We start from the raw sequence: 13,530 nt of genomic DNA on the forward strand, positions 1-13,530 counted from the left end.
CAGAGTGTTTGTATTTTTCAGGTGAACATCACAGTATCCGATGTAAATGACAACAGTCCACAGTTCCAGACAAACTCCCTACAGATCCCTGTGTGGGAGGATGAGGATCTCTCTACCACTCTGTACACAGCCCACGCCACCGATCCAGACAGCGGTGAGAACGGGACTGTATTTTACAGCTTGCAGGGAGACTCCTCCAACACGTTTAGGATCAACCCAACCTCAGGGGAAATCACTCTACAGAAGGCCCTGGATTACGAACAAGTTGTAATGTACCATTTACATGTAGAGGCTAGTGATCAAGGAAAAGCTCCTCGCACATCTACTCTGAATCTGACCATTAAAGTGCTGAATGTGAATGACAACTCTCCAGTGTTCTCAGCCAGCCAATATGTCTTCAATGTAAGTGAATCAGCTGCTGTCCAGTCCAACATTGACAGAATACAGGCTACAGATCTAGATGGTGACATCGTATCATATTCTTTGAGAGACTCAATGTACCAAAACTTGTTTGGAATAGACTCTTCAACTGGATACATCTTCCTCAAACAGGAACTCAATCGGGAGGAGAAAGACAGCTACATTTTAACTGTCATTGCTAGGGACAATGGGAAGGGATACCGGTCCACAGCTGTCCAAGTCACGATCAATGTGATAGATGCCAATGACCACAGTCCAGTCTTCAAACAGTCTTTCTTTACATTCTATATTCTGGAGAATATGGCTGCTAACACTTTAGTGGGACAGACCACTGCCACAGACAAAGACACAGGGGACAATGCTTATCTCCTGTATCAGTTTGAGCAGCCAGAGCCCCACCTGAGGATCGACCCTGTGTCTGGTGTGATCACCATTGCCAGCTCTCTGGACAGAGAAGACAAAGACCTCTATAACCTCACTGTAATAGCTAGTGATCATGGAGATCCCAAAAAGTATGACTATGCTAATGTCAAGATTTTAGTTGGAGACTTGAATGACAACAGCCCCACTTTTCTGAATAGTCAACCCATAGAGGCTTTAGTCAGTGAAAATGAACCCAAAGGAACGTCGGTCCTTAATATTTCGGCTAAGGATGATGATGCTTTGGAGAATGGAACAATATCATTTTCTCTTACAGCAGGTTTGTGTTCTCTGTTTATATGCTTACTTGTAATGGTAAAGATTATTTCATATTTTTCAGTATGTTCTTTATGTCTATCAAATTTTGAAATTTCTGTCATAATTACAGATGGTGATGCAGAGGCCCTTAAATATTTTGCCATACACCCAAAGTCTGGTCTGATAACAACATTGGAGGTTCTTGATTATGAGAAGAAGAACAGATATGTAATGGGAGTAGTTGCTGAAGATCATGGGAATCCAGCAAGGAGCACCTCTTCATCCCTTGTCATTAATGTTAAAGATGAAAATGATGGCAAACCAATCTTTTCTTCACAAAATGTTACCATAAAAGTGGTAGAAAATATCAAAACTGGGTCTATTGTGGGTAGAGTGGAGGCGAAGGACTGGGATTCTGGAGAAAATGGTCGTATTTCCTACTCCATCATTGGAGGAAATGTGTTTGATGTATTTGCTGTGAATGTTTCCACTGGGGATATTTACTGTATCAGGAATGTGGATTATGAGGAGGCCTCCTCTCACTCCCTGGCAGTCAAGGCAGTGGATAACTCTCCCTACATTCCAAAGAGTAGCACAATCAGTGTGGAGATAGAAGTGGAGGACACCAATGATAATCCACCGGTGTTTGACAAAGACCCTGTCCTCCTCCACAGGAAGGAGAACCTGCCTATAGGATACACAGTTTACACATTCACTGCCACTGACAAGGATTCCGGGCTGAACGGAACAATCCGCTACAGTATCCAAAGTCAGACACCAGACAAGTCCTTGTTTACCATTGATCCGCAGACTGGAGATCTAAAAGTAGCAGCCATGTTGGATTATGAGGTTGTCAAGCAGGTGTCCTTGGTGATTCAGGCTGAGGACCGGTGTCATGTGGGATGTGTACAGAAAGCGACAGTTACCGCTTGGCTCTATGTGATTGATGTAAATGACAACAATCCTGTGTTTAAAGGAAATTCCTCTTACTCTGTGTTTGAGAATGAGACAGTGGGTCCCACTGGTTATCCTGTGACACATATAATTGCCACAGATGCTGACAGTAATGTGGATAACAGTGGTAATGGAGTCTTAGCCTTCAGTATCATTGGAGGCAATGATGAGGGGCACTTTGCCATTGATAGATCTTCAGGTAAAAATGAGTCAAGTTACATTTCTGTGGTTTTGTTACTTTTTAGCATTTTAAAGATATCCATTCAACCTTTTGGTTAATTTATTCGTGCACATGTTAACAATCTGCAATACATTATTGCTTGCCAATGGCACACTGTTACACAATGCATTTGTTGTATGATGTATTTTATAGCCTAGCTGAATAATGTTTTTGCAAATTTGTATTCATCTACATCAATTAAATTAAACTACCTTATAGATAAATAACAAAAAAGTCAGTTCCATAAAGAGAAGCAAAAGATGGAATCCATGCTATTGATTTTCAAGCAATTAACATGGTTATAGAAATAAGGTAGAACCGTTCTGAATGGGTTTTCCCTTTTCACAAAGTGTGACCATGAAAGGAAGGAAAGATTTTATTATGTTAGATATGAGCATTCCAGAGGTCTTTTTTGAGCATATTTCAAAGCTTTGAAAGCAATTGTTAAATTTGTATTAAAACCCTGGAATTTGAAATTACAATTTTCATGGTGTCGTCCAAGCACAAACTGCTCATCTCAATTGTTTCAAAATGACATCTAAAAGTACAGGACATTGTAAGAACTGAGTAGAAGATTTTAAAGGTTGTTAAGATGCTAAAAATATCCTATTTACTGTGAAATTAGAAGGAAGTCTAAATGAAGATTATACTTCAAAATTCTTAGCCTAGGTACCTGAAAACAATTTAACATTATTTTATGTGGGTACTCTTTGATTAAACCATTGCTATGGAAATCTTTTATCAGGATTGTTGGTGATCCAGCAAACTTTAGACAGGGAGACAACTCCATCCTACACCCTGACCATTCAGGTCCAGGATCAGGGGACGCCCCAGCGGTCAGCCGTCAAACAGATCAGCGTCCACGTCCTGGACATCAATGACCACGCCCCCCAGTTCAGTCAGTCCACCTACACTGTCAGTATCCCAGAGAACTCCTCACCACAGCAGAACGTCCTCCAGCTAACAGCTACAGACCTAGACATTGGTAAGGAACAGCAACATTCTATACAATTATTTCCCATTTTCTTTTTTATTTATCAAAGTTACTTTAATTTTTAGTATATCAACCTTTTTTTGAGAAAATGAAAGATACTGTGAAATAGCTTGTTTTTGAATGTTTTTGGTAAAACTTTTTGATCTCAGATACAGGGAGAATTGAACAGTTGGAGATTGTTAGTGTTTAATTAGTTTTGCTGAGTAAATGTATTTCCAGCTGTTGGGTAATGAAAATAAGAAATTTTCATTTGCTTCCCATGTTGTTTCTTAATGTTTAATCATGTACTGTAATTATTTTATTTCATTTCTTTGTAAATGTGGATTTACCTTTTGTTTTTGCTTTTGCATGGGTGTTTTTAATTGTATATTTCTTGTCTTTCTGGAACAGGGGAAAATGGCCGCCTCTCCTTCTACCTGCCTCCTGGAGTTGCAGACGACAAGTTCCAGCTGAACCCGACCACAGGTCAACTGAGTACAACGGCTAGTCTGGACAGGGAAGAGCAGGCCCAGTATGTCCTCACAGGTAAACAAACAGACAATCATCAAAATAAAGAAATCAAAGAAAATCAAAACTGATGAAGTAGCCATATACAAAACTGGCAGATGAAAAGAAAATTTATATGTTAAATACTGTAAACCATATAGCCAGAGTTATGATTACGGGAGTCTCTTTGTCTATTGATATATATGCAGTTTCAAATTCAGAGCTAACAGAAAATTTATATGTTAAATATACAGAAACATTCCATTCATCTATAAAAAGATTTAAAAGTGTTGGACTAATGCCCAATTCAATTTTTCTCCTGCAATATTACATGTAGCTGTTTTGAATTAAAATATTTATATTCTACATATCAATGATTAAAGCCTATTCTCTTCTCAAAAAGAACACCACTTGATTTTTGATTGAAGGGATATATGTTTAATTCAACAAGAATTATATTTTATTCTTAGCCTATGTGCGTGACTTTGGATACCCAGAAAAGTACAGCACCACTAGAATTGTTGTGGATGTAACTGACGTCAACGACAATGTCCCAGTTTTTGTCAAAAGTGAAGTGAGTTTGTCTATCCCGGAAAATACCAAACAGGAGGCCATCCATCAATTAGTCGCAAAAGACGCAGACGCAGGTGACAATGCCAGACTGTCCTACGCAATCATTGGTACGTATCACGTATCAGACCCAATTATTGATTAGTTTATCCCCCTGTGTATTAGACTGCAGGTGAAGTGATAAAAAAATCTTATATCCTTAATACTTATCAAATAATATTGATTTAATATACTTAGATTAATGTTTATCACAAGCTTTAGATAAATCTGGTCACAAATTTGTTTGTTTTCCCCATGGGTTGATGCAGGTTATCTAAGCAAATTTGAACATTGCACAAATTTTATCATCTGAGCACTGATTTATATCTATGCTAACAGATTCTTTAGATAGGAAAATGAAATACTCAGCAAATTTATGCTTTCGCTGTATGTACTATTTCTCTCTTTTTGACTAAGGGAAGTAACTCTTGATTTGCATTATCTTGTATAGGTGGCAATATTGGCGGAGCTTTCACTATTGACCCAGAAACAGGTGAACTGTCCTGTAAAGCACTGGACAGAGAAACCATAGCATCTTATAACCTAACCATTAGAGCTAGTGACCATGGCAGTCCACAAAGAAACACTATGTGTCAAGTCCATGTCAAAGTTTTAGACAAGAATGACAACTTCCCAGAATTCTCTGCCCTAGAGTATGCTCACACCATCAAAGAAAATGTGGCACTGGGTACATTCGTACTTCAGGTGGCAGCTAGTGACATTGATGAGGGTGAGAATGCTCGCATCACTTACTCTCTGGGTAATGACACAGATGGCTTCTTCCAAGTAGACAGTCAGTCAGGAAACATTACTACAAATGGGTAAGGTTTATTTCGGCATTTACAAGTAAGTTATTTTATTTTGCATTTAAAGATGTGTGTTAAGTTTTATTTTCATTTTAATTTCACTTAATTTGCAGCCTGTTTGATTATGAGAAGAAGACATCTTATGTTTTCTATGTGGTTGCTAAGGATGGAGGTCAAAAGGACATCAAAAATAAAACGGTTCAAGTCCGCATCAACCTTAGTGATGTCAATGACAATGCCCCCATCTTTAAGGAGATGGCCTACCGCAAAAATGTGTCAATCAACACCCCAGCTGACACCTTTGTTGTCAAGGTTCAGGCAGACGACAAGGACTCCGGCATTAACGGAGAGGTGCGATACGCCTTAAGTAATTCAGGCACAGACTTGGCCACCTACAACATGTTCCGTATTGATGAAGTTAGTGGAAATGTATACACCAGACAGACCCTGACTACCAGGGGAGTCCACATGATTCAAGTGGTGGCTACAGACCTAGGAGCACCTGCTCTTAGTTCAACAGGTAAGTCACACGCAAGATAAGGGGTAGGGGTGGGGAGTCCACATGATTCAGGTGGTGGCTACAGACCTAGGAGCACCTGCTCTTAGTTCTACAGGTAGGTCACACACAAGATAAGGGGGCAACTAATCACAGGAATATATGAATATTGATTAATGATAAGAAAGATTTAGAGGGATTACTTGTCCCTATTTCTATTTGACATGAAGGGCATGCTTTAAAAAGATAAATTTACAAGGTATTTTGTAGAGATCCTGTTTTACACTAGATTGTATCCTTTATAAACTTTTCAATTCAATAAATCTTCACGACATTTCTTATGAGTTTTCCATTTCACACAAAAACATGACAAATGGTTCTCGTATTAAAAATGAAAGAATGGAAAGCATTCTTCAAACTTGAGCATAGGATTTGGAGGACTAGATGCAATACTAAAGGATTTGGTCAGGAAATGAAAAGGAATATTGTGTTAAATATTGCGAACTGTTGATTTTTATTCTGCATGAAGGATTTTATGTCTATTTCTCAATACTCAAATTATAATTTGATTGTAGAATTACTTTTTGGACTCTACCCCCAGAAATGAAATAACATAAGAGTTATTTTGTTTATTTTTCATAGGGCATTGACACTAATACATTACATTTTTGCCATTTGATTAGTTCACTCTGAACATATCTTTTTTTTTATAGGGGGGAGGGGGTATTTTACCATTGCCAAAATAATTAAGAAATTTTCTATATGGTTTTCGTTCTCAGAACTTTATGTATATATATATACATATACTGACATTGTAGGTATCATTGAGGTCACCGTCGGGGATAATGCAGGCAGCGTCAGTTTAAGGTTCGACCAGACTTCCTACCACGCCACTATAGAGGAAGGATCTCCCAAATACACCTCTGTCACGACGGTCAGAGCCACATATGTGGGATCAGGAAGTGGCCCCATCACCTATTCCTTGGTTAACAGTAAAGATCAGCAGGTCTTCTCCCTGGATTCCTCGACTGGGAGGGTCACAGTTAACAACGGAGCCCTACTGGACTTCGAGGTGGCCCAGGAGGTGCATGTGATGGTGGTGGCTTCCAGTGGGAGCCTCTCTACCTACACTCAGGTGGTGGTCCAGTTAACAGACAAAAATGATAATGCACCCAAGTTTGCACAGAATGTGTACTACTCCTCCACCTGGGAAGGAGAAAAGGGGGACCATGTCTATGTTACACAGGTAATATTCATATACATGTATATCTACAGTAAATCTATATAGTTGACTTGATCTACTGCTTGCTAGGATCTTTTCTAAGTATTAATTTCATTGCAATAAAGTTTTTGCATTATCTGAATACTTTTTGCAGGTACTAGCAACAGATGCTGACTCAGGAATCAATTCTGACATCACGTACAACATCATCGGGGGTAATGAGGGTTATACCTTCCAAATCCACCCTCCCCACAGTGGCATTGTGGTCACCACGCTTCCTCTGGATTATGAGATTCAGAATTTCTACAGCCTGACTATAGAGGCCGTGGATCAGGGGAGACCCTCTCAGAGCAGTACCTGTACACTCAATATAGACGTGGTGGATATCAATGATCAGTATCCAACCTTCCCCGAACCTCAACCTGTCAATCTCAGTGAAGGTAAAATGCTGCAAACATAATCGATCTTCACTTTTTTTTTACTTCAGGAGGTAAATTAAAGTCTCTGATAGCTTTTAAAGTTTGAAATAATCATTACACAATTTATTGTAATTTTAGCTGCAGACATTGGTTCTCTGGTGAGATTGGTAACAGCCAATGACAGAGACAGAAACCCTACTCTGCTCTATGACTTCACACCAAATGGTAACCCTGGAAACACCTTTGCCATCGATAGATTCAGTGGAAGAGTTACTCTAGCCAAGCCACTGGATCATGAAATTCAAAGGAATTATGCTGTTGGCTTAACTGTAAGTTCTACTTCTAAAGAGCATTACATTAGTGTTTTGAAGAGAATTACTTTTAATAATAATAAATATGTATTTGTTTCACATGTTTGTGAATGTATAATTTATTTGACATTAAGTGACAAACATTTTATCTGCAGGTGAATGATACTAAGTATTCAGCCCAGACCACCCTAAATGTAAATGTTAAAGATGAAAATGACAATCATCCAGTCTTCTTGCAGCAAAGTTATAAGGTAAGACATCATATATTATTACATATAAAGCACTATCTATCAATGTGGAAATGGAATAATACATAAGGTATAGTTTACAAATAAAATGTATTTCATTTTCTTTCTATGACAGGCTGATATTCTGGAGTTCACAGGATCAGGGGTGAAGATTTTGACTGTTAATGCTACAGATGCTGACACAGGGGTCAATGCTGTCATTACTTATAATCTGATCGTTAATCCAACTGGGGGATTTTATATAGATCCTAATACAGGTAAATCACAATCATAAAATGTAACCTTGTATAAGATTCTCTTTTGTAATACAAACACAAAGTCTTCTAAATAAGTACTTTCGAAATATATCTTGGAATTAAGATTGAAAGTGTAAAAATATTTTTAGTTCACAAAAATTTGAATAAAAAACCCATCAAAATTTCAGGAGAGATTTACACAAACAAGACTGTTGAACTTCGACAAGATCAGCAGGTGTTGACTTTGGTGGTGACAGCACAAGACGGGGGTACTCCAAGACTGTCAGCGGTGGTAGCCATTAATCTACAGATCATTCCTGTCAACCAGTATGCTCCAGAGTTTCCTCCACAACAAACTAAGTAGGTCTAATTTTATTGGAGGAGAAAAGAATTTGATTTTCATGATGATCAGTGATTATTTGTTTAAGGTGATTTTGCTAAATGAGTGGTTGCTATTTTTAGATTTTCTTTCGCTGAGGACATCAAGAAAGGTGAAAATCTCTGGAGCGTAACAGCTTCTGACCGGGACATGAAACAGGAAGTCTACTACAGCATTAGGGCAGGGAACCAGGCAAACTCTTTCGGAATTGATCGGCAGTCAGGACTAGTTTTCTTGAATGAAAATCTTGATAGAGAGTCAATGCCATCTTACTCTCTCATCATTGAGGCCTCAGACAACGGAAACCCAGTGAAAAAGAACACCATTGGAGTATCCGTGGAAGTTATCGATGTTAACGATCAGAGCCCAGTGTTCAAGCCAACTGAATATTTCAAGGAATTACCTGAGAATATGGCACACTCCAATTCCTTCCTACAGGTGCTTGCCACAGATTCTGATGCTGGGATTAATGCTGAAATTCAGTACACAATTACATCAGGAAATGATCAAGGTCTGTTCATAGTGCATGGAAAAACTGGTGTTGTTTCGATAACTCCAAACGCAACTCTGGATTATGAGAACACTCAACAACATAAACTGATCGTGAGAGCCACAGACTGTTTGGGTTGTGACAGCTCACAAATGAAATTCTCAGCTTTTGCAACAATAGTCATAAATGTGACAGATGTCAATGAATATCCTCCTCTGTTCCCTGTGCCGTTTTATTATGCCAGCGTCAATGAGGGACCTAGAGATACCAAAGTATTCCAGGCGCATGCCAACGACAAAGATGGTGGGAAATACGGAGTTCTGTCCTACAGAATTCAGAATACTAATGTTTTCCGAATCGATTCCATCACAGGATGGGTGTATACAAACATGGATATTGATTATGAGAATCTTCCTTACCTCTCGGCTCCAGGAGAGCACCAGTACAAGTTTGACCTCACTGTGACAGACCTGGATGGTTTGGAGGACACTAAACCTGTTATTGTCACCATCAACGATGTCGATGAATTTTCTCCAGTGTTCACAAAAAATAAGTATGCATTTGATGTACCTGGAAATGCTAAAAAAGGTCATATCATTGGAAAAGTCGGTGCAACCGATGACGATGGAGGACTCGCTGGAATGGTTTTCTATGTCATCAAAAGTCCTGTAGATTACTTTGATGTAAACATAACCACTGGTGAGGTGTATGTGTCCCATGACTTCCATTCTGATATTAGGAGCAAGCGGGATACGTTTTCGCGTCAGAAGCGAGCCTTGGATAAAAATTTCATCACTCTGATCATTACGGCCACCAATGGAGCTGAAGACTTGCGAGCCTCTACAGCCATAGTGGAGGTGTCTGTCGACACGGAATGTGCTGGGTGTGCTCTTCCACAGCCTCTAACTCAGGAGGACTCAGTGAACACCACAATAATCGCTATAGTGGTAGTGTTTGTGTTGGTGGCCATCATTCTCGTTGTCATTATTGTGATCATTGTGATAAGATTCAGGAAAAGGAAGGCCCCCACTGTGGTTTATGAAACAGAATACCCCCATCAGTTTGATTTCCCAGTGGCCAGCGATGATGGATCACCACCTGCTTATGATGAGAAGTACAGGAACCACCCCATTACACCAGATATCTCTGAACGATCCCATCACTCTCAGTCCAGTGGTCGCGGTTCAGTGGAGGCTGACGAAGATGAGGAAATCATGATGATTAACTCACATTCCTCAGTCTTAAATAACTCTGCTGGATTCCGAAGTAAAAACATGCCAGATTCTGGAATTCAGGATGATGACAATATGTCTGAACCTTCCGTTCAGAATTCAAAAGACTACCTAGCACGGCTAGGAATAGAACCTGTGCATACCCAGATAAAGACTCAAAATATTATGCAATCTGTGGAGAGCATGCATCAGTTTACAGAAGAGGGGGGTGGGGAGGATGTGGAGTATAACAATGACTCTAGTGCAGATATCGTGATATCTGACAGCAATAATGACTTAGGGTTCCACGAGCCCGACGTACAGCAGCATGTGGGGGCCCTCTCCAGTGTGATAAACAGTGAGGAGGAATATAGTGGGTCCTATAACTGGGACTATTTATTAGACTGGGGTCCACAATATCAACCCCTAGCCCATGTGTTCACAGAAATCGCCCGATTAAAGGACGATAAGCAAACACCCAAAAAGCAACCTGTGAAAACTGTGCCACAAAGAAAGACTACCATTAATTTAAATCCCCAAGTGAAAATGGACCCACCCCCAATCATAACTAATGCTCCCCCTAAATCAGTGCAGCAAAGTCAGGGGAGCAAACACTCCTCACGAACAAATAGTACAATGAATGTGTCCTCTCTCCCCAGTTTACCCCGATCCCCGATCAGTTACGAGTCAAGCTTTACGTCCCCCGCCATCACTCCCTCTTATACCCCCTCCCTCACCCCCCTGGCCACTCGCAGCCCTTCCATATCTCCGTATGGGTCAGGTCATAATACACCAAACAGACAACGAACCAATGGTCACATGCAGAGAATGGCTTTATCATCAGAGTCAGAACAAGAGCTCAGGATATAACTAGGTCAAACTTAAGACTATTTGAATGCATTCTGATGAACTTGTGATGTCTGTAGTAGTATTCATGTAATATTTCTTTTATTGAGATGATATATATTTTTAAAATCAATTTGTTTTTAAATGTGACACAAAGATGCATGTGTGTTTTAGTTGTCTTGTTTTTAACTCATAAGAAACTTTCTTTTCTCTACTCAAAACATTTCCACATGTGAGAATGGTATGGTAGAAAAAAAACAAATTTTATCATTGCAACTACTTTTAAGTTTATTTTTATAGTATTTTTTTTAATGGTAAAATAAGTCGTATTTGTGTGAAATAATACCTGACTTCTGACATTAGGTTGTGCGTTAGTGCTCGTGAGAAGCTTTTTATGTCACTGTTATGTCTGATATTATGTTTTTATATATGCAATATAAAGGGGGACCAGAGTCCTTGAGACTTTAAATTTATGTATTTTTGTGGAAAATTGACGTAAGTCACATGACCCTTTTTACAAACCATATTTTATAGACTTTTATCGACAGTTGATGCTGACTTTTACGTACATGTACTTGTTATTAAGTGCCAATGTCATATACATGTGCATTTTTAATGATATGCATTTAATTCTTAAATTAAATCTTAATGCTCATGATTTTTTTTAAACGATCTATTTGGTACTTACAAATGTGTACAGTAAAACTCGGTTATAACGAAGTCACAGGGACCTATGAAATTACTTCGCTATATCCGTAATATTTGTATATTTCACATCACTAGAAGTTGTACCATTTTGTATATTTCACATCACTAGAATTTCTGTAGCTTAGAATTAGAATTTCTTACATTTGTGCCATCATAATAAAATATGCATATTTTTCTACAGTTGTAAAGTAACCAATCAAAAAGTTTAAATATGAAACATTTTTTCATCAGGGGTCAGTTGGTCTTTGTCTCATTTATAGTTATATGTAAAATATAGATGAATCAAATTTATTTATACCAAATAAAGAAATTCAAACCGTGATTTTATATTGTCTTTTTCTTAAAACAAATCATCTGGTTTTAATTTCATCCGCAAATGCTGATCATGTATTATTAAAAAAAATAAAGAGTTACCAGTAATAAAAAGCATTGGCTTGTAATCCAGTATCAGTCTGCATTTTTAATCCTGTATGTGTGATTTTAATCACATTAAAATTATATTTAAAAATTAATATCTTTAGACAGGTTTTTAATAAAAACAAGCCTGCAGCAATATGAATCATGAAAACAGCACTTTTAATGTTTAAGTATATTAATGCTTTGTTTTCTGAAGAAAGTGAAATTACATGTATTCAGCTTGTTAGAAAGGCATGACTGTGATTGAATATGAACGAAACTGAAATGATTTTTGGTATGGTATGTTCTTACCAAGAAACAAAGAATTCAAATATTGCTGTCAAGAGTTATGTGTCTTCATTTAGAAATGATGGGTCAGCTTCAAACTTCGTCTAACTTATTGATAAGAGTAAGCAACTGCAAAAAAGACTCAAGGTGTGCAAAAAAAATCAGAATGTCATATTTTTTTCAGAGCAAGATCATTGTAAAGTTAGATTTAGACAAAGTAATAAAAAGGTAACTATTGGATACATGTTTTGAACAAATTTATCAAATCGGCAGGTGATGCTCACTCCTCCATGGCACCTGATCCCACCTCTGATGTGTTGGATGCCCGTGTTTGCTCAGATCCTATTCTGTGTCGTTTTATAGACTTTTGATCTTGAATACCGTTTGTTATCTGCATATGTTTCCTATATTGATACTTCTTAATCTCTCACAAATGTATTTTTTAAGAAAGTCACCAACGCCTACCTACATGTAGTACAACAAAGGAGCATCCATTTTCAATTGGTAAAATTTCACACTCCCAAAATGATCTTTACGACGAAAAAAAATCACGAAACACTGAAAAACACTATTTCCTGAGAAAACGGGGTAACCCCCTTTATTTCATGTGCATTTCTTTAAAGAATAGTTTGCGTTTCCAACCGGGAGAGGTTCCATAGTCATTTTTTGCCAACTATGCTGTGCGATATGATGGCTGTCTATCCCCCACCTCAACTCAATCTCTCTGCAAGATCCGCTTTTGTATAATGTGAACCGAATATGATCAGTATTGCCAATTTGGAACTTTAACACTTACGAAGTTGAAAAAAAACTTAATACCAAGTGTCACCAACACCCCTTAACTCGAAATAGTTTTTTTTTTTGTATGTGCGTGTGGACCTCCTGGGATTTATATTAGAGTTATTATATTTAAATTACATATTATAGTAACCAAAAAGACTGGAACCCCACACTTCTGGATAAAAGTTCTTGAGAAGCCCCCTTTTCAACGTAATCGTGGTAAGTCCAGATATTGTTTATCATATATTTAATCCTTTTTCTCATTTCTTGTAAACTTACGTAAGAGAGAACTTTTTAGTGGCCCCTTCTCCTCTCCCCTCGTAAAAAGTTCAC

At 38.2% G+C, this 13,530-nt stretch overlaps 1 protein-coding gene across 1 annotated transcript in view; it reads left to right on the forward strand.

The window, feature by feature from the left end:
* The window catches only part of LOC134259843 (protein dachsous-like), a 31,241-nt gene extending 19,186 nt beyond the window's left edge, over positions 1-12,055 (forward strand). The window contains exons 6-20 of the mRNA XM_062742442.1: positions 22-1,120; positions 1,229-2,251; positions 3,018-3,257; positions 3,657-3,791; positions 4,223-4,432; positions 4,813-5,182; positions 5,281-5,687; positions 6,482-6,909; positions 7,040-7,325; positions 7,443-7,633; positions 7,771-7,866; positions 7,979-8,120; positions 8,288-8,459; positions 8,562-11,724; positions 11,809-12,055. Coding sequence (XP_062598426.1) covers positions 22-1,120; positions 1,229-2,251; positions 3,018-3,257; positions 3,657-3,791; positions 4,223-4,432; positions 4,813-5,182; positions 5,281-5,687; positions 6,482-6,909; positions 7,040-7,325; positions 7,443-7,633; positions 7,771-7,866; positions 7,979-8,120; positions 8,288-8,459; positions 8,562-11,049 — 7,287 coding nt within the window. The 3' untranslated portion in view covers positions 11,050-11,724; positions 11,809-12,055. The remainder of the gene's footprint in view (positions 1-21; positions 1,121-1,228; positions 2,252-3,017; positions 3,258-3,656; positions 3,792-4,222; positions 4,433-4,812; positions 5,183-5,280; positions 5,688-6,481; positions 6,910-7,039; positions 7,326-7,442; positions 7,634-7,770; positions 7,867-7,978; positions 8,121-8,287; positions 8,460-8,561; positions 11,725-11,808) is intronic.
* Positions 12,056-13,530: the final 1,475 nt, after the last annotated feature.

Source organism: Saccostrea cucullata, unplaced genomic scaffold (genome assembly GCF_032062105.1).
Source record: "Saccostrea cucullata isolate Sc308-1 unplaced genomic scaffold, CSIRO_AGI_Scuc_v1 ctg441, whole genome shotgun sequence".
In the NCBI taxonomy this organism is placed as follows: domain Eukaryota; kingdom Metazoa; phylum Mollusca; class Bivalvia; order Ostreida; family Ostreidae; genus Saccostrea; species Saccostrea cuccullata.